The sequence below is a fragment of the Schistocerca serialis genome, chromosome 3 (genome assembly GCF_023864345.2).
Source record: "Schistocerca serialis cubense isolate TAMUIC-IGC-003099 chromosome 3, iqSchSeri2.2, whole genome shotgun sequence".
NCBI classification, from domain to species: Eukaryota; Metazoa; Arthropoda; class Insecta; order Orthoptera; family Acrididae; genus Schistocerca; species Schistocerca serialis.
In genome coordinates, this window is record NC_064640.1 from 731,615,283 (window position 1) to 731,635,642 (window position 20,360).

The 20,360-nt window shown below is 36.7% G+C and overlaps 1 protein-coding gene across 1 annotated transcript in view; it reads right to left on the reverse strand.

Annotated features, from left to right (window-relative positions):
• Positions 1–349: 349 nt before the first annotated feature.
• The window catches only part of LOC126470591 (CLIP-associating protein 1-A-like), a 252,097-nt gene continuing 232,086 nt past the window's right edge, over positions 350–20,360 (reverse strand). Inside the window, 4 exon segments of the mRNA XM_050098545.1 lie at positions 350–665; positions 7,246–7,452; positions 14,594–14,771; positions 17,885–18,050. Of these exon segments, the coding sequence (XP_049954502.1) occupies positions 462–665; positions 7,246–7,452; positions 14,594–14,771; positions 17,885–18,050 (755 nt within the window). The 3' untranslated portion in view covers positions 350–461.

The window sequence follows — 20,360 nt, forward strand, 5'->3', positions numbered from 1 at the left end:
TTTGAAAGTTTAACTTTAATTATAATTACCCTGTATATTTCGTAGCAATACAGAATGTAACAGAATTGGTTCCAATTATTGTGTGTCATTTCACTGACTGTGTTTCATATTGTCACCGGTTGTCAAATTAGTTGAAAAGCCACTAACATAAAACATTTAACTGCTGGTATCTGCACCTGTTACCAGTATTGGCAGTTGGCAGAAAATGTTACTTACTTCCTGTTCACTGTTCATTCACACACATGTATTACACTGAACTAAATATGTGCTACAATAATTTCTGTAGCTATAAAACAACGCAATGAAATATATATGGGAATTAATGGGTGAAAAATAAATACATGCAATATACTGTTTATTTTTGGGCTTTAATAACTGGAAAACTCTGTTTCGTTAAAAAAATTGACAAGCACTGGAATGATAGAATACATTAAAGCCAAAATTAACGAGTATTAAAAGTTTCACGACGTTGTGGTTTTTGGTGAAGTGATGCCACTCGAACCACCATGGTGCGATCGTTTGATATACAGGTGAAGAAGTTTCAGCTTACTATTGTTTAAGCTAGCTAAATGCGGTTGCAAAACTGCCTCTCCAACAATACCGTGTAATTCAACCATACAAAATACAGCAGATTTCCTCACAGAACTTTCTTCGTTATCATATGCCTGTAAACAAAACAAATTATTTATTGAAATAAAAATGAGATAAAGTAGCTAATTAGTCCTAGAAATGTTAACACTTAAAATTTATCTAAAATAATGTAAATATCTGGAAATGATCAAAATATTATATGTTTTGTTTTTATGGTATGGGGTGATATTTTGTTTTTATTTCAGGCTGTACTCTTTCTTTCACACCATAGCACTTTTTTGCTTGTTACATGTGTGAGTCTCCCAAATTAATGATATAACTGAATAATATTTATGTTGGGTGATGTTAACTAGGCAAGTCTTTAATTTCATTTTCATTTTTAACATAACTCTGAATACACTCTGTTGTAAATGATACTTTTCAAACCCCCATTTCCTGTATTCCTGCTGGTCTGTTGATCGATTATATGACATTTACTTATGAATGCAAAAAAGATTATGTCCCTGTGATGCAGAGTTATTTACAAATACCAATTTCTCATTAATGATTTTCCTAATAGTTGAATGTTTGTGTTACAACTGACATCTATCACATAGCAGTTCACATCATATAACAAAAATGTACACAATGTATCACAATATTTCTAATTCACTACCTTCTAATACCATGTCACCCAAAATATGTCTGCTTGTGTCTGTATGTGTGGATGGATATGTGCGTGTGTGCGAGTGTATACCTGTCCTTTTTTCCCCCTAAGGTAAGTCTTTCCGCTCCCGGGATTGGAATGACTCCTTACCCTCTCCCTTAAAACCCACTTCCTTTCGTCTTCCCCTCTCCTTCCCTCTTTCCTGATGAGGCAACAGTTTGTTGCGAAAGCTTGAATTTTGTGTGTGTGTTTGTGTTTGTTTGTGTGTCTATCGACCTGCCAGCGCTTTTGTTCGGTAAGTCACCTAATCTTTGTTTTTTTATATATAATTCACTACTTACATTCACAATATATTATATATCATATTCATGGCAGCAACAACAAGGATTGCAGATGTTCAAAAGTGATACCACAATTATTACATACAGACATCACACAAACTTTGTTTAATTCTGTATTGGACAACACAGAGTTAAAAAATAATCAGTTCTTCTACTAGAAGCTTATTATAACTTCAGAATAACATTGGAAAAGTTTTACAAATAGAACAAAGAAATGCCAGGTTTGAAATAATATGGAAACCAGAAAATTCTGTCTTTCATACAACATAATGTCAAAAACCATGCAAAGGCGATAGGTTTGGACAGTAGTGCAGAACATCAGTTCAAATGTCTTGTAAGGCTTTACACTTTGAAGAACACACAATTTCAGCAGAGACAAGTAGAAGATACAAGAGTGCATCAAGGGGGCCCCATAATGCAATACATGTCATTAGCAAAATCTTAACAAACTAAGTTTCAAGACTTTCCACCACCATGTTACTGCCAATGATATTCAACAACTGTCCACACAATCATGCTTCTTATTGTTGTAATATGGAATTACAATATCACAACAACAAAGGTGCCATCTATCACCCCAACGGATTAAGTGCTTGAGATAAACAGCATTCGGCCATTTGTGTTTCTGTATATAGGGTGAGTCAGGAGAGAGGGTACATACTTTTAGGGGTGATAATAGGTGATTCTGAACAAGAAACTTAATATGGACATACGCCATATTCTGAATGGTTTCCGACATAGATCACATTCAATATACACTGTTATTTGTTTTTTCGTATTATTCAAACATTGTCATTGCTGACAACATAACACAGCAGTGTACAGGAAGTTGTGACGAGCAACTTGACAGGGGCACTTGTGGTCTATTAAGGCAGGAAACTACCTCAAATTGTCATACAAAAGCTACCTAAGCTATGATGCGTACACATTGCGTGAGATTTTCAATATTCTCATGTTCTCTTCGCGAGCACAGACTATTAGCCCTAGAGAGAAAATAAATAGTACCTTTTTTGAAGGAAATTTAATATAGTTTAATTTTGCACTGAAAAATGTTTACATGGGAAGGAGCAGGTTTCGAGTTATTCAAGAGAAATAGACAACAGTAGTGTTAAATATAGGGAATGTGTCTATATGAAGTTTTTTTTGTTGTTGTTCACAACCACTAATACAATCACTCCTCAATGTGTATACCTTTCCTCCTGACTCACCATGTACACAACGAAGGAAAAAGAGAGGGGGGGGGGGATGCACCAAATCTGTTTCTGTTTTCATACTGTAGCATTTCAAAGTTTGCCAGTTTTTACTATTTTAACACCACAATGGTGCAAAATGATGCTTGCTAAAATTATGAATCTAAATTATATTTTTCATTTAACATTGTATTTGTATGTAACGTAGTGGTAGTTACGTAACACCTTTTAGCAAATTCACCAAGGCAGCATAACATCTACATTTACATTTTGGTTTTCAGCATTATATTACATAAAAGAAATAAATAAAATAAAAATAAATAGGGGTCTCTGTTTCTACAAGGTATTTTTCTACAAAATTTGTTTCTGCGCAAACATTTGTATTTTTTAAAAATCTTTTCAGTGTTATGTTTTTTAATAAATAATATTTCAACACCAAGGAAACAATGGCAACAAGTGTAGTCCATAACGGTGCAAGTGAGAAATCTTAATTAATCAAAGCTATAAAACAAACTGGCTCAACCAAGAGCAGTTTTAAAAAATTAAGTTGAAAATAAAAAATAAAAAAACTTCCTGATTTATTCAGTTTTTAACCACACTGTGTAAAAATAATACAATTTAAAACAGCAACATTTTTATTTGAATAGAGGATGGACTCTGAGCCAATGGAATGTTAGTGATGATTCTGAAGGGTTCGTGAATTGAACAGTAACATCTTTTCTATTTTATTTATTTCAGTGATAATCCCACACACCACAAATTGTAATATTTGCAAGCTACATTACAAGATAGGATCAAATTTTCTTCTCACAAAAGGGATTTCAATTTATTCTTTAAATTATATTTCCAGAGGGGTTTCACATCATTACAGATCCTACTTGCTTCCAATTTTCCTAATAAATCCAGTGGCTTAAAGTTATGGATACTTCTGGTTCCTGAAAGTATTTTAACTTCTGAAGGTGACTGATATACAGACTATTCCATGGTACAATAGCTTTGGTGATTGTAATATTACAAAACTGAAACTGGCCTGATTCACATAGGTCTTTGTATACATTCCTTTTGAGATAACATTTTAATTGTCCTCTCTACACCCTAACAACCACTTTTTTCATGTGTTGCAAAGAATAACTGTTCAGCCATTACTGATCTCAAAACTATTTTGATGGGAGAGATAGGTTGATCAAATTATATTCATTTTTGTATTGGCTTGCACATTATCACTAAAATAATGACAGCTTGTGCTTATGAATACATTTCTTTGATAAAATCTGGCATAGTTTTTGAATTCTGTAGAACATACAAGTATCATGTTGCGTGTCATCTGGTCTGACATTTAAATGATCTTTCATCCTCAGTATTTCTGAGGTTAACTGCAATAGGTGTATAGTGCAAGAGTCAAATGTCCAACTGTAACCTTGGGTTTCTTCCTGGGTAGTAAAGCAGTAATTTTCACGAAAGTCCACTGATACTGTGGCAACGTGTACATCAGATGACCATTTAAGGGTTGACTGTATAAAAATCATTGATTGGAGGTCAATTTTGATCGTAATTCAGAAAATGAACCCATTTCACAATTTCGCTGTGCCTTATTACACTGAACTTGTATCAACTTAATGAGGTTCTGTGTTGATCTGAATTACCCTGAGACATGCTTGGCAACACTGCTAAATCATCTATTATCATGATTATCGTGCTTTGACTGCAGGAATAAATTGTACATCACATACACAAAGTATTTATTGTTGAAAGGTTTGTGTTGTAAAGACAGTGGAAAATAAGCATAACAAACTTCCCCATAGCACGAAAAGATTAAAATAGTCAAGACATCCCCCAAGTAAAAGAAAAGAAACAACATAATTCTCAGTGCCTAATGTTCTTCTACATAGAACATTGTCCACCACATCTGCCTAGAATGCTAGGTGGTGTGGCTTCAAAACACAGAGCTGTCATAATTATTTTTTAACCATTATTGCACATAATACACTACTCGACAGCTGATAATTTAAAGCCACTCAGGTTTGGCTGTTAGAGGGCACAGCTGATTTGACTGCAGAGACAAACTGTAAACAACTGTTGCTTTGCATTAGGTTTTCAGGAGTTTGCTAAACATGATAAAAACATACATAATGCAGACTGTTGGCAATGGATTTAGATGCTTTTCTGTGTGAATGAAAGCTCCAATAGTTCACAAGCTTTAAAGTTATTTTTATTCAATACTAAAGAAACTATTCGTGCAGACAGTGGCAGAACTGTACACTTGCACTGTCTGTTTAAGTAGAGCTGTTATCGATATGAATTGACTTACATATGTTTACTTTTTCTGTTCATCAATGTACGTGCAGTTGCCAGCAGTTTAAGCATCTGTTCAGCAGTTAAAATTTAATTTCACTTGTTTAGTTACTGCTATTCATGTCTAGACAGCATTTTTGTAGTAAATGTTCAGTCATTACTGTCTGGTGTCTGCAAATAGTTCTAAATTCCATTTTTTACTCCGCCACTTAAGTGTCTATGAAATGCCTTTAAATTAACACATTAATTATGAGTTATCTCCAAGAGTTATTATGAGATCACTTATTATCTGCATCCATTACATAAATCATAGGTAACTTACTTAACACAGCCTCACAGATTGAAAATATTATTTGAACTTCAGCAGTGAGGGAGTCATATTCACATATTTACTTGACACATCTTGTGTTAACAACAATTTCTTTATTATTTTTTCAACTTGTATTAGCACAACAGAACCTGTTGTTGTGTGTACCGTCACAAGGGAAACTTACAGCTGTAGTTGAAATTGATTTGATCCACAAAAGTGTGTTAATCATGGATGATATCAGTTCAGGGTGATATAATTTGAGATGAACGTTTATAAAAATGCTGATTTCTTACTCCAGCTTGATCTGAGTTCATTTTTTGTGCTAATCTAAGACGGACTGCTTTATGCAATTGACCCTAAGCACGTTGTTATATTTTGACTGAAACTTTGCAAAATAAGAGCGTGGAACAAGTTTTTCCAATTTACATGAAAGGTTCATTATAAAATCTGTTATGTCTGCAGAATGTGTCATCATCTGTCTTGTTTCTGTTGAAACCCACTGATTAAATTCAATGCATGTTCTAATGAATGGTGCAGAAACATACTGAGTGGTGGTACCTTTAGCACTGGCTGAAATACAAGCTTTGGGGCAGATTGACCAGAATAAAATAAACTGCCCCCCCCCCCCCCCCCTCCAGGATATTCACTTTTAAAATTGGAATGCATTTCACACAACTTTTACAAAAACCAGCGGTTTCCCTGTTCATAAAATCTATTTACTAAATCAATTATCTAAGGTTTAAGCTTCACATCTCTTTTCAGGCTAGTTTCTGTTCAGAAACCTTATTCTTTAAAATATTCAGTTTTTGGTACAGCTAATAGTCGGGAGCTGCAAGAGTATTTCAAATGTTTTACCAAGGTAGATGCTGATGCAGCCAGTTATTGCAGTTTTTAACTTGGTGAAAACTGTTCCTGCATATCAAGCAGCAAGTCCATATGAAAAGAATTTTCTGGCACTTCAGCATCTAATGCAATTCTTATTTTCTTTCTTACATTTTCCCATAATTTTCAAAGTTTTAACTTCTGTATATCCCTTTTTACTGCCTTCATTAAGTGACATAATAACAAAAGATAGAACCCTACCACTATATGACTTAAGTTACCACTCCTCCCTTTGTTTTTAAACAAAATATTATTCACTATTAAGAACAGTAACACTGAACACATATATTTCTTAATAATTATTTGTACATACGTTTGAAACAACAGATACTGTAAGACAAACTCATAAAAATTGACCTAAAATTTTTAACATAGCACACAAGACAAAACACCCTAGTGATTTTCTTCTTCAATTTTTTACTTTGCCGCTAAATGTCTGTGAAATGACTTTAAATTGAGATGCTAATGCTTTCAGGATTATTTTGGGTAGCCTTCCATTACCTTTGTGTGTTATACAATGTGTTCTTCAGAGTACTTAATCAGCAAATTTCCCATAAACTGGATGGTAAATGAAAAAAGAAAACTTAAATTTATTTTCAAAATATTATGAAGTATCATTCTGCACTATCGTGGTATTAAAAATGTAATAAATTTCAAATAAAATGAAAGAGCGGGAGAAACAGGTGGAAAGTGGGTGGGGTTGGGCATGTGTATAGAGCTGCTTGGAGGAAGGCAGTAGATGTGCTGGATATGAATACAGAGGGGATGATTGGCAGCTGCATGGGCTAGGCATGCGACACATGAGCACCGGAGCTGGATGGGTATTTTTTTCTTTATTTATTTTTCCCCCTTTTGTTGAACTCACATGAAAAGACCTCATACAGCCAAATATCGAAAGACTATTATCTGACAATGAAACCTGTTAGAGATGACAAAAGTTAAATAGTAATTATAGTTTAAGTTTGTTCTTAATTACTGAAATAATTCACTCACTTTGACGAGACTTTCCATTATTTCTTTCAGATGTGGTTCTAAAATATCTTGCGTAGTGTGTTCAATGACACGAGTTAATATTTTTATAGCTCCCAAATTCATTGGAAGATCTCCTGTTTTTATCAATGGACAAACTACATTAATGAGTTGTTCAGGAGGCAGTGATTTTCCAATAGCTGAAATGCAGTGCTCAGCTGCTTTCGACACCTGAAAAATATTCCACATAAATGCCTTTCCTTGTTAAAGAGAACATTTACTAAATAAAATAAGCTGAAGTTGCCGAGCATGGTATGCAACGTGCAGAATAAATAGTTTTATAATAAAAAAGAAGACACACCCTGTATTTCCAGTCTAAGCTGAAATTTATAGCTCCGCAATATACTGCTAATTCCAAAGAAAAACATTGATGCATTACGTTGATTTTATCAAAATTAGTTACACATTTTTGCTCTAGCACACTCTCATGCCTATACTTTTAGTAATCAATTAGAACTGTGAAAACTAATGTTTCATGGTGAAATTGCACAGGATAAAATGTGGTGGAACAATAGAAAGGCCAGACCTACATGGAATGCCAGTGTAAGACTTTTTGGTCCTACAACGGGCCTTGCATGCAGATCTTGGGTATAGTGGACCTGCCTCACAGTACTCGAGGTCTAAGGTAGCAGGATGGCATTTTTATCAGTCTTCTGACTGGTTTGATGCAGCCCAGCATAAATTCCTCTCCTGAACTAACCTCTTCATCTCCGAGTCGCACTTGCAACCTTCTTCCTCAATTATCTGCTGGATGTATTCCAATCTCTGTCTTCCTCTGCAGTTTTTGCCCTCTACAGCTCCCTCTAGTACCATGGAAGTCATTCCCTCATGTCTTAACAGATGTCCTATCATCGTGTCCCTTCTCTTTATAAGTGTTTTCCACATATTGCTTTCCTCTCCAATTCTGCGCAAAACCTCCTCATTCCTTAACTTATCAGTCCATCTAATTTTCAACATGTGTCTGTAGCACCACATCTCAAATGCTTTGATTCTCTTCTGTTCCCGTTTTTCCCCACAGTCCATGTTTCACTACCATACAATGCTGTACTCCAGACGTACAGTCTTAGAAATTTCCTCCTCAAATTAAGGCTGATATTTGATATTAGTAGACTTCTCTTGGCCAAGAATGCCTTTTCTGCCATAGCTAATAAGTTTTTGATGTCCTCCTTGCTCCATCTGTCATTGGTTATTTTACTGCCTAGGTAGTAGAATTCCTTAACTTCATCTACTTCATGACCATTAATCCCGATGTTAAGTTTCTCACTGTTCTCATTTCTGCTTCTTCTCATTACCTTTGCCTTTCTTCAATTTACTCTCAATCCATACTACGTACTCATTAGACTGTTCATTCCATTCAGCAGATCATGTAATTCTTCTTCACTTTCACTCAGGATAGCAATGTCGTCAGTGAACTGCATCACTGATATCCTTTCACATTGGATTTTAATTCCACTCCTGGACCTTTCTTTTATTTCCGTCATTGCTTTCTCGATGTACAGATTGAACAGTAGGGGTGAAAATCTAATCCTTCTCTTACACCCTTTTTAATACGAGCACTCTGTTCTTGGTCATAAACTCTTATTATTCCCTCTTGGCTGTTGTACATATTGTATATGACACGTCTCTCCCTATAGCTTACCCCAACGTTTTCAGAATTTCGAACATCTTGCACCATTATACATCGTTGAACGCTTTTTCCAGGTCAACAAATCCTATGAATGTGTCTTGATTTTTCTTTAATCTTGCTTCCGTTATTAACCGCCAAGTCAGAATTGCCTCTCTTGTGCCTTTACTTTTCCTAAAGCCAAACTGATCGTTATCTAGCATATCCTCAATTTTCTTCCCAATTCTTATGTATATTATTCTTGTAAGCAACCTGGATGCATGAGCTGTTAAGCCAATTGTGCGATAATTCTCGCACTTGTCAGCTCTTGCTGACTTCGGAAATGTGTGGATGACGCTTTTCCAAAAGTCAGATCGTATGTCGCCCGACTCATACATTCTACACACCAACGTGAGCAGTTGTTTTATTGCCACTTCCTCCAATGATTTTAGAAATTCTGACGGAATGTTATCTATCCCTTCTGCCTTATTTGACCTCAAATCCTTGGAAGCTCTTTTAAATTCTGATTCTAATACTGGATCCCCTCTCTCTTCTAAATTGACTCCTGTTTCTTCTTCCATCACGTCAGACAAATCTTCCCCCTCGTAGAGGTTTTCAAATGTATTCTTTCCACCTATCCACTCTCTCCTCTGTATTTAATAGTGGAAGTCCTGTTGCACTCTTAATGTTACCACCGTTGCTTTTAATGTCACCGAAGGCTGTTTTGACTTTCCTGCATGCTGGGTCTGTCCTTCCGACAATCGTGCCTTTTTCGATGTCTTCACATTTTTCCAGCAGCCATTTCGTCTCAGCTTCCCTGCACTTCCTATTTCTGTATTCCTGAGTTTTCCAGAACATTTTTGTACTTCCTCCTTTCCTCAACCAACTGAAGTATTTCTTCTGTTACCCATGGTTTCTTCACAGTTACCTTCTTTGTACCTATGTTTTCCTCCCCAACTTCTGTGATGGCCCTTTTTAGAGATGTCCATTCCTCTTCAACTGCACTGCTACTGAGCTATTCCTTACTGCTGTATCTATAGCCTTAGAGAACTTCGAAACGTATCTCATCATTCCTTAACACTTCCGTGTCCCACTTCTTAGTGTATTGATTCTTCCTGACTAATGTCTTAAACTTCAGCCTACTCTTCATCACTACTATATTGTGATCTGAGTCTATATCTGCTCCTGGGTACACCTTACAATCCAATATCTGGTTTCGGAATCTCTGTCTGACCACAATGTAATCTAACTGAAATCTTCCCGTATCACCTGGCCTTTTCCAAGTAAACCTCCTCCTATCTTCTGGTAAACCTTCCGGGATGTAAGGTCGTGGTCCATGAAACTCTTCAGCTCCTAACGTTTCGTCCAGAGCTGTGCTGGACATCTTCAGAGGGGTGTTTCTCCTCCGGTGAGTCTTGCCGACTGACGGGTTGGACGTCTGAGAGCGACTTATGTATCGTAGAAAGTGGGCGTGACCAGAGTTACACGTGATATGCAGAGATAACCTTTGTCAGAGATAAAACTTAACTATAGATCGTAATCTCGTCACGGATAAAACTGTCTAGCAATTCTGTAGTGCTACTGTCCAAATATCACTAAGTTTCATGGTCTCTTCTTTCCGATTAAAATTATCCCTATGTTTATATATTTCAATTGCTTCTCTACAAAGCCGTGGGTAATAGTTCGTTGTCGTAGATAAAATTTTTGTTTCGGAAAACTTCACTTGATGATTTCCTGGCTGAAAAGCGTGTTCTGCTACAGCCAATTTATCTGTTTTTCCTAATCCGCAAAGACTTCTGTGTTCTTTTAGCCGTGTATTTACGCTTCTTTTTGTTGTTCCAACATAAACTTTACCACATGTACACGGAATTTTATATACGCCACTGGCTGATAGAGGAGCGCGTTTATCTTTTACAGACCGAAGAACATGACAAATTTTCTTCGTTGGTCTAAAAACAGGTCTAATATCATGTTTACTTAAAATCTTTCCATCTGATCCGTTACTTTCTTTATAAAAGGGAGAGAGACTGTATTCTTCCATCGTTTTTCGGACTTGTCCTTAAGCTTTTTGTTGTTTGGGTGCAGAATTCTGCTTACTTCTTTCTTTGAGTAGCCATTTTTCTCAAAAGCGTGCTTCAGATGTTTTAATTCGTCGTCTAGATACTCCGGCGTGCAAATCCGTCTGGCTCTGTCAACGAGACTTGTAATCACACCTCTTTTTTGTTTTGGATGGTGGTTAGAGTTTTTATGCAAGTATCTGTCTGTGTGCGTTATTTTTCTAGAAATCTGTTGTTTCAATCTTCCATCCGTCTGTCTCATAACTAAAACATCCAAAAACGGTATTTTGTTATCATTTTCTCTCTCCATGGTAAACTGGATTCTTGGATTTATATTATTAAGGTAATCAAAAGATTCGCCTAAGGCTTCTCTACCATGTGGCCAGACCACAAATGTATCGTCTACATACCGATACCAGCGAGATGGTTTCTTATCTGCTTTTTCCAAGGCTGACTGTTCGAATTTCTCCATGTAGAAATTAGCTACTGCAGGACCCAATGGGTTACCCATTGCTACGCCATTAAGTTGTTCATAAAACTCATTATTCCATTGGAAATGACTGGAAGTAAGACAGTGTCTGAAAAGAGCAGTCAGATCTTCTGGAAAAATATCCGTTATAAAATCCATAACTTCATTAACTGGAATCATAGTAAATAAAGATACTACATCGAAACTTACTAAAATATCTTCAGGAGTCAGAATTAAACCTTCAATTTGCTCAATAAAATGACGTGAGGTCTTTATATAGGAGTCCGTTTTTCCAAAATATGGTTGTAAACGAGTTGTTAGATATCTTGCTATTTCGTACGTAGGAGAATTGATAGTACTAACAATCGGTCTCAGAGGTAGGTCCTTCTTATGTACCTTGGGTAGGCCATAGAGTCCAGGACACACAGCTTCAGTCTTCAATAAAGCTCTTTTTTCTTCTTTTTGAATAGAAGTGGCCCATTTTATCAAATTATTTGTTTTCCGTAGTACGCTGGCTGTAGGATCTTTCTTAAGTTTTTTGTATTTTCCTGCAGTAGCTAATTTCTACATGGAGAAATTCGAACAGTCAGCCTTGGAAAAAGCAGATAAGAAACCATCTCGCTGGTATCGGTATGTAGACGATACATTTGTGGTCTGGCCACATGGTAGAGAAGCCTTAGGCGAATTTTTTGATTATCTTAATAATATAAATCCAAGAATCCAGTTTACCATGGAGAGAGAAAATGATAACAAAATACCGTTTTTGGATGTTTTAGTTATGAGACAGACAGATGGAAGATTGAAACAACAGATTTCTAGAAAAATAACGCACACAGACAGATACTTGCATAAAAACTCTAACCACCATCCAAAACAAAAAAGAGGTGTGATTACAAGTCTCGTTGACAGAGCCAGACGGATTTGCACGCCGGAGTATCTAGACGACGAATTAAAACATCTGAAGCACGCTTTTGAGAAAAATGGCTACTCAAAGAAAGAAGTAAGCAGAATTCTGCACCCAAACAACAATAAGCTTAAGGACAAGTCCGAAAAACGATGGAAGAATACAGTCTCTCTCCCTTTTATAAAGAAAGTAACAGATCAGATTGGAAAGAATTTAAGTAAACATGATATTAGACCTGTTTTTAGACCAACGAAGAAAATTTGTCATGTTCTTCGGTCTGTAAAAGATAAACGCGCTCCTCTATCAGCCAGTGATGTATATAAAATTCCGTGTTCATGTGGTAAAGTTTATGTTGGAACAACAAAAAGAAGCGTAAATACACGGCTAAAAGAACACAGAAGTCTTTGCCGATTAGGAAAAACAGATAAATCGCCTGCAGCAGAACACGCTTTTCAGCCAGGAAATCATCAAGTGAAGTTTTCTGAAACAAAAATTTTATCTACGACGACCAACTATTACCCACGGCTTTGTAGAGAAGCAATTGAAATATATAAACATAGGGATAATTTTAATAGGAAAGAAGAGACCATGAAACTTAGTGATATTTGGACAGTAGCACTACAGAATTGCTAGACAGTTTTATCTGTGACGAGATTACGATCGATAGTTAAGTTTTATCTCTGACAAAGGTTATCTCTGCATATCTCGTGTAACTCTGGTCACGCCCACTTTCTACGATACATAAGTCGCTCTCAGACGTCCGACCCGTCAGTCGGCAAGACTCACTGAAGATGTCCAGCGCAGCTCTGGACGAAACGTTAGGAGCTGAAGAGTTTCATGGACCATGACCTTACATCCCGGAAGGTTTACCAAAAGATATGTCATCCGGTCATGAAAGCTTTCATACCAAAACCTCCCCCTATTTTGATTCTTGAACAAGGTATTCGCTATTACTAGCTGAAACTTGTTACAGAACTCAATTAGTCTTTCTCCTCTCTCGTTCCTTGTCCAAAGCCCATATTCTCCAGTAACCTTTTCTTCTACTCCTTCCCTTATAACTGCATTCCAGTCCCCCATGAGTATTAGATGGCAGGGCAAACAATTTTATGGCAAAGTATTGCAACCACATGGTAGCCTCTACAGCACACATTTCCCATCAGACTGAGTATTGTTGGTTTATAGAGGCTGCAATCTATGCTTTACAGCTCATCAGAGGAATTAGTCTCATAAAAACATGGGTGCTGTTCACAGACGAGTTGAAGTTTAGTCTAGAGAAGGATTCTCACCATTTGTTCATCTAGTAAGTCCCTCTGAAATGTTACAATATTGCCAGTATTTAGGAAAATAATTAATACACTGCCAGCTTTGTCAATTGGGTCAATATCACGTTAAGAGCATGTACACCACCACAACGAGTTTCTAGGGATATTGTGATACCTGCTGTCTACACAAACAACAACGTGCAAAATTATGCACGCATTTTTAATCAAGTTTACAAAGCTGGGATCCATCTGATGAATGAGTATGCCCCATTACACTGGACTGGCCTGGTGGTCATATGCCATCACCAGGTGAACATCATTCTTTTAGTGTGGCCACTTTGTCCAAGAAATTAAATATGGTTGTATACACACGGTGTGGTATGCTATAGGCCACTGCTGACTTGTGTAAGGCACCTGTCCAGTAATGAGAGATGTTACCACCAGTCACACTGCATGCCATGTTCTGCTGTAATGGAGTACTTGTGCATCCTGTGCTGTCACGTGAAGACACCACATGCGATATGGGAATTTAAAGTGATATGCACATCAAATTTGTTAATTTACAAATACCTGAGAAAGTGTGTTATGCGTATAACTCTGTGTAAAAATATACACTATTTAAAATGAAAACAAATGTGTGTCAAGTGCAGTTGTGAAGCTTCAATGGTATTTAAAAAAGCATGTTTTAATGTTTCCATTATTATGAATTATCTAATAAAGAAAGAATTAGCCACCATTTAAGTGACTGTATTATGGGAAACAACCATTTCAACTAGAGACTTTTTGCAGAGATTCTCATATTCTTTAAAAGAGGAACAATATACTTAATCTCATTATGAAACATCAGAGAACAATGAAAGCAAAAATTGGTTTGTAAGAAATCCTGTTTATCACTACCTTATTTTATACTTGAAGTATAGTATTTTATTGCATGCCACAGAGACAGTAGCTACAATATAAATCATGTACAAAAGAATGCGCATATTTTAAATGCCAGTAAATAAATATTACACAAACCTCTTTACACGGGTCACTGTAAGCTGTTAGCGTTCGCAGCACGATTAACTCTACGTACATATTAAAACAATGTCTCACAGTTGGGTCTTTGATCATATCGTGTAGCACATTTAAAATGTACGTCTTCACTGGAGAGTGAGGTAGTGCCAACTGTGATACCAGAACCCTTAATAGAACCCTATAAAAATAAAGTAATGGCATACGTAAGTCAAAATCATACGTGCACTGTATCAGTAATATTAGGAATTTAGCTTTTGCCCTAGATGAGTACAATGTTCATTGTCAGTATTTAAAATGCCACCCACAGTCAAAGCATGTTTTTACATTATGTGCATCTGAATTAAATGCATGGAATATTATTAATAACAAAAATAATTATGATGATAACAACAATGCCACTGCTTAAGATGTTAATTACAATTTATTAGCAACAAGTATGGAATTAGAAAGGTGATGGCTATAGTCTATCATGACATGTGCACTGACATGGCAATCACTCTATGAGCATGTGATAAAGGGAAAAATGAACTTCTATCTGATAGTTTCCAAGCAATTAAAACTGTGAAATATTCATGCCACGAATATGGCCAATACATACGATGAGCACACGAAAACTATCTGTTCATGTTGATATCTTCCCACTCCCTCCCCCTCCTCTCTTCTATCTATCTACCTATCTATCTATCACACACACACACACACACACACACACACACACACACACACACACACAACATGATAATCATCAAAACATGTTTAATTAAGAGATGTTATGTTACTCTGATATTGTGAATGACTAAAGGTTTTTGTCAAATAATTCAATTAACTCTGATCACTTAAGGGTTACTTTCAGTCACTATGCCAACAATAAAATTTGCAACTCACATGGGCAATCAGTAGAAAATACACACAAAATTTTTGAGTCACTTTCAACATCAACTCTCTGATTATATATGTTCCACATGGCCATCAGTCAGCCAATTTCATTTCCTGGATTAATAAACCATCTTACAGGGGGTCACGTCTGTAACCTTTCGGGGATGTGAGCTTTCTCTAGCATTGCAGGAAGTCATTTTTAACAGAAGAAGCTGATCTGCTCTTTTGGCATTATGGTGACCTTGATCATACAGGAAGGATCGAAGGAAGGACAACTGGAGTTGAACACCCCATCAATCAGAAGGTAATTAGAAATGAGCCAAAACTCGAATCAGACAAGGATAACAAAGAAAATGGCCCATGTCCATTTCCAAGGAAGCATCCCACCAGTGGCCGTAAGTGATTTACATAAACCATGGAAAACATAGAGGCTGGGTAGGGATTTGAGCCCCAATCCTACTGAATTCAAGCCCAGTGCTGTATCTATTGTACTAACTTGCACGCTCTACCTACTCAGCTAGCCCCGAAGTAACCCCTCTTCTAAATGCAACATTTTTAAATGATTTCAACTGTCATCATGATCTACTGATAGCTTTCATTAGAATTTTGTGTGTGCAGTTGGATGAAAAACAAAATCTAAATAATAAATGTAAGAGGCAACATGAATACTTCCATTATGAAGCTCACTATCTCCATGAAAGAACACTAACATTATCTCAACAGCTGCAGGTAATGTTGGAAAGACAGCTGCTTAGTGTCCATAGTATAGTGGTGGAAATTTAAAATCACTGCCCAAATTGTTGCAGATTGTTTTATATGTAATTAATAATTTACAGAATTCAGACATGACCAACAGAAGAAAAGGTGACAGATATGGACCAAAACTCCTCACAACACAAACAGGATGATGCAAAAGAGTCAAGAAGTTGTACACTGGTGGACTATGCAGGGGAACGGGTTAGAGAAAGCAACATTTGAATATTGCATCTTGAAAACTGACAGTGTGTATGGGTTCGGGCGGAGGGGAGGAGGGAGACAATACTACAATAACAAGTCCATCTCTTAAAACACCAAAATAAAGCACTATATAATCATGGTCAACACATAATGTCTTTTTGCCATCTGAATGACTTTATATAAGGAGCTAGAGGTTTTGGATAATAGAATATTAAAAAACATTAAATACAGAGAGAATTTCAGAGGCTGTGAGGAGATGGAAGTTGCTGTTCCTGACAACTGCACAGAATGAATGGTAACAGATTAACCCCAAAAGCAAAGAAGTATTAGCACATACTCATAGCACTTGAGCCTCCACACTGTTGGTGATCCAATAATGTATTCGCCAGCTGCTATCTCGTTGACAATAGGCAACACTACTTCATCAGCTATGCACACAGATTTTAGTGTTGACACACCTTTATGATCTTTTTTGGGAAGTGAGCAAGTTGAAAGAAATGAGGAACTAAAAACTATCCTCACTGAAAGAAAAAAAGTGTAAAATGGTACCCATATATTAATATATTTAAAAGGTTGCTAATATTTCAGCAGATAACACATTTGTTGTTCATCAAGCTACTGAAAAGATAAAAGAAGACAGAGACATAAATGTCAGGTTATTTAAGTGATCATATATGTTTCAAAGTAATAAAGGTGTGTTATTAAAAATTTCCAGATCTTTCATTAATTTTCAACAAACAATTTCTGTGCTAGGGCCATTTAAATAAAATCCTGCAGTCCTGTAGCAGCCTTCCACACAAGTTTACTAAAGAGCACCAAACACACTAAAAGTCATCTTATTCACTTATTAAAATACTCTCACCCTTTTCTGTGTTTGTTCATATCATTTTCAGTTACACTACTTTCTCTTGCTGACTATCTTATGATGCTAAGTGATTTTTTTTAACTGTTTAGTCTCATTTTATCATTTGGCTTCTAAAAAGTGTGTATTTCTTCTGTAGCATTTACCACATTCTCTCATTCCAGTTTTCCCACTTTATGTTACAGACAGACAAATTTGAATGTCTTGAGACCAGGCTCATTTTTACTTTGGCTTTTTCATGACTGTATCACAAGCTGCTTTACAACACATCACTTTCTATGGTTATAGACCTGTGCCTTACAATATAAAGGCAAGTCAACAAATAATACAGAATAATACAATCTGGGCGTAGTGTGCCACGGTAATCATCTGAACACCTACGACAGTTTTAGTTAAACAGGAAATGTGGAACCACTACCTGTATTACATACAATACTGGTCAGTTAAATAAATTAAAAGTAAATCAAGCTACTCAGTTACACATGAATGATGTAGAAATAACAAAATTATATTTGGACAACACAAAAAATGATGGTACTGTAATATCTTCTGAAACTATGTAACAGAAATTGCAGAACAAATTTTCTGAAACTTACTTGAAATTATAGACTATGATACCAACAGCTCCAGATTTTATTAGGTGTTTTAACTGAGAAAGTGCTTTCTTACTGTCTTGCTCAGATACTTTTGCATTTCCTTCATCATCAACTTTTAAAGTGTCAATCACATTCTGCACAATTTGACAGTTTTCTTCTACTAGAGCTGCAATTAAAATAAACAAACAAATAAAATAATTAATGCATTTTATAAATACACACTATCTGTAGGAAGATTGTACACTGAATTTGCAAGTTACAGATTTCAGTATGTTATTTACATATATTCATTTATGAGTGGCCAGGTGCTATGGTGGGGTAAACAGGTTGTTAGCTTTAGATGCAATCAAAGAGAAATATTTGTGACTGTAAACTACAATTGGGAACAAACAGACCTTCTGACTATAGGTACCACCAACCTTCCCAGGAAGTGAAGAGACTGGTAGGCAGCTGCTCGCAGCTGAATGATAAACTGTTGGCTGTTTATGATGCCAATGTTCACAACCTAGTGTGGCGAGTAGATATGTGAACACCTACTGCACAGCAATTCAGAGATCTTGAATAGGGATAAGGAATCTAGTCTCAGGAGTAGAAAAAGGGAAAAAGTAACTGACATACTTTTGGGTCTGACTAAAGACAGACGCCATGTGGGCACCATCCTTATCTGATCACATGTATAATAAGTTTGGGGTTCAAATGGGTGTTAAACACACTATGGCCTATAGGAATCATAGGAAAACAGACATAGGAGAGACTTAAACTAAAACTTATCTGAAGTCAAAACTTCGATAAGAAATCCGGTAGATCTTGAGGAAATGGCAGATGAAGTGATGTCTGGTATTATGACCTCATACTTAGAAAATTGTCCAGTCACCAAGACGTGCACAAACAGGAGCGTACCTGGATGGAATGATCATTTGGAACTGCAATGGAAGCAGGTAAGAAGAACGTTCAACTTTGCGAGAAGGAAAATACAATGGGCAAAATATTGGGATGCCCTTGCCAAATACAATCCTGCCATTAAGCAAGGGGAACTATCACCCTCGGAGATATTCTGTGAGGTGAAAGGTACAGCTACTAGAGCCAGACTTCATAAAATCCCCACAAGAATACCAACCAACCCAGGAGACACTCTAAGGAAGGAGGATGGCGGGTAGCACAAAAGATCCTGGATTTGCTCCCAAAACTCATTTCCCTCAATGCACTCTAGCTGGTAACACAGACCAGGTTTCAGTTCCTGGAAGGTAATGATTTACAAGTAACCAAAAGGAGAACTGAGAATCTGTCAGACAATGTGTTGATTTCAAAAACATCACATGGGTGGTCCGAATGTTTCAACCATTCAAGTCACCAAGCTGAGACAGAATCTTTCTGGCTCTATTGCAACAAACAAGAGAGGGCTTACCAGACACGTGTGCTGACTACTAAGAGTCAGCCTGGTAGCAGGAGCCTAATGCTTGGAGGACAGTAAAGGTTGTTTTCATTCCAAACCAGGGAACACTGAACGTTCCAAGGCTGAGGAATTGAGACCAATCAGTCTATCCTCCTTTCTCCTAATGATATTATAAAATATGGTTAATGTGAATGTTGGGGAAAGGAAGTTAACTTAGGTTCCTCTACGTGAAAACAAACGTGCATATTAACTTGGCAAATCATGCAAAACAGCACATCATGAACTTGTTGGGAAGGTGGAAAAATTCTTTATACGTTCAGAAAACAGCTCCCTGCATCTTCCTAGATATTGAGGGAGCTTTTAGCAATACAATTTATGATTATAGAGTTTCAAGAAGACCATAGCATTAAGATTACGATATGCCAGGTGGATTGAAGACCATGCTGAGTTGACGATAGGTAGAAGAACCATGAGGAATGAGAAAATGTTGATCCTTTTGTCCCCACAGTTGTGGAACCTAGATGTGAATGAACTTGTCAAAGAGTTAAATACTGGAGGATACTTTGCCAAGAATACACAGATGAATTAATCATGTCACAACAATGGCACAATTCACTCTGAACATTGTGCAACAATGCAGCAGGAAATAGAATCTAAGGTTCTGTCCCAGGAAAACATTGTAGGAGGAGGATGACGAGGAACAGATTAATGTTTAATGTCCTGTCAACATCAAGGTTATTAGAGACAGAGCACAAGCTTGAATAAGGGATGGATGGGGAAGGAAATGGGCCACACCCTTTCAAAGGAAGCACGCTGACATTTGCTTGGACTGATTTAGGGAAATCATGGAAAACTTAAATGTGGATGGCCAGATGTGGGTTTGAACTGCTGTCATCCCGAATGCGAGTCCAGTGTGCTAAACACAGTGAAAACTGTACTTTTAACGTTCATGAGGAAGCATATACAGCACACGTACCGAAATCATATGCTCTTCAAGGAAGTTCTACCATCAGAGTTGATAATGAAGTATCTATACATAACCCTTGATGGAAAACTATCTTTGACCTCTCACATTAAGAATAT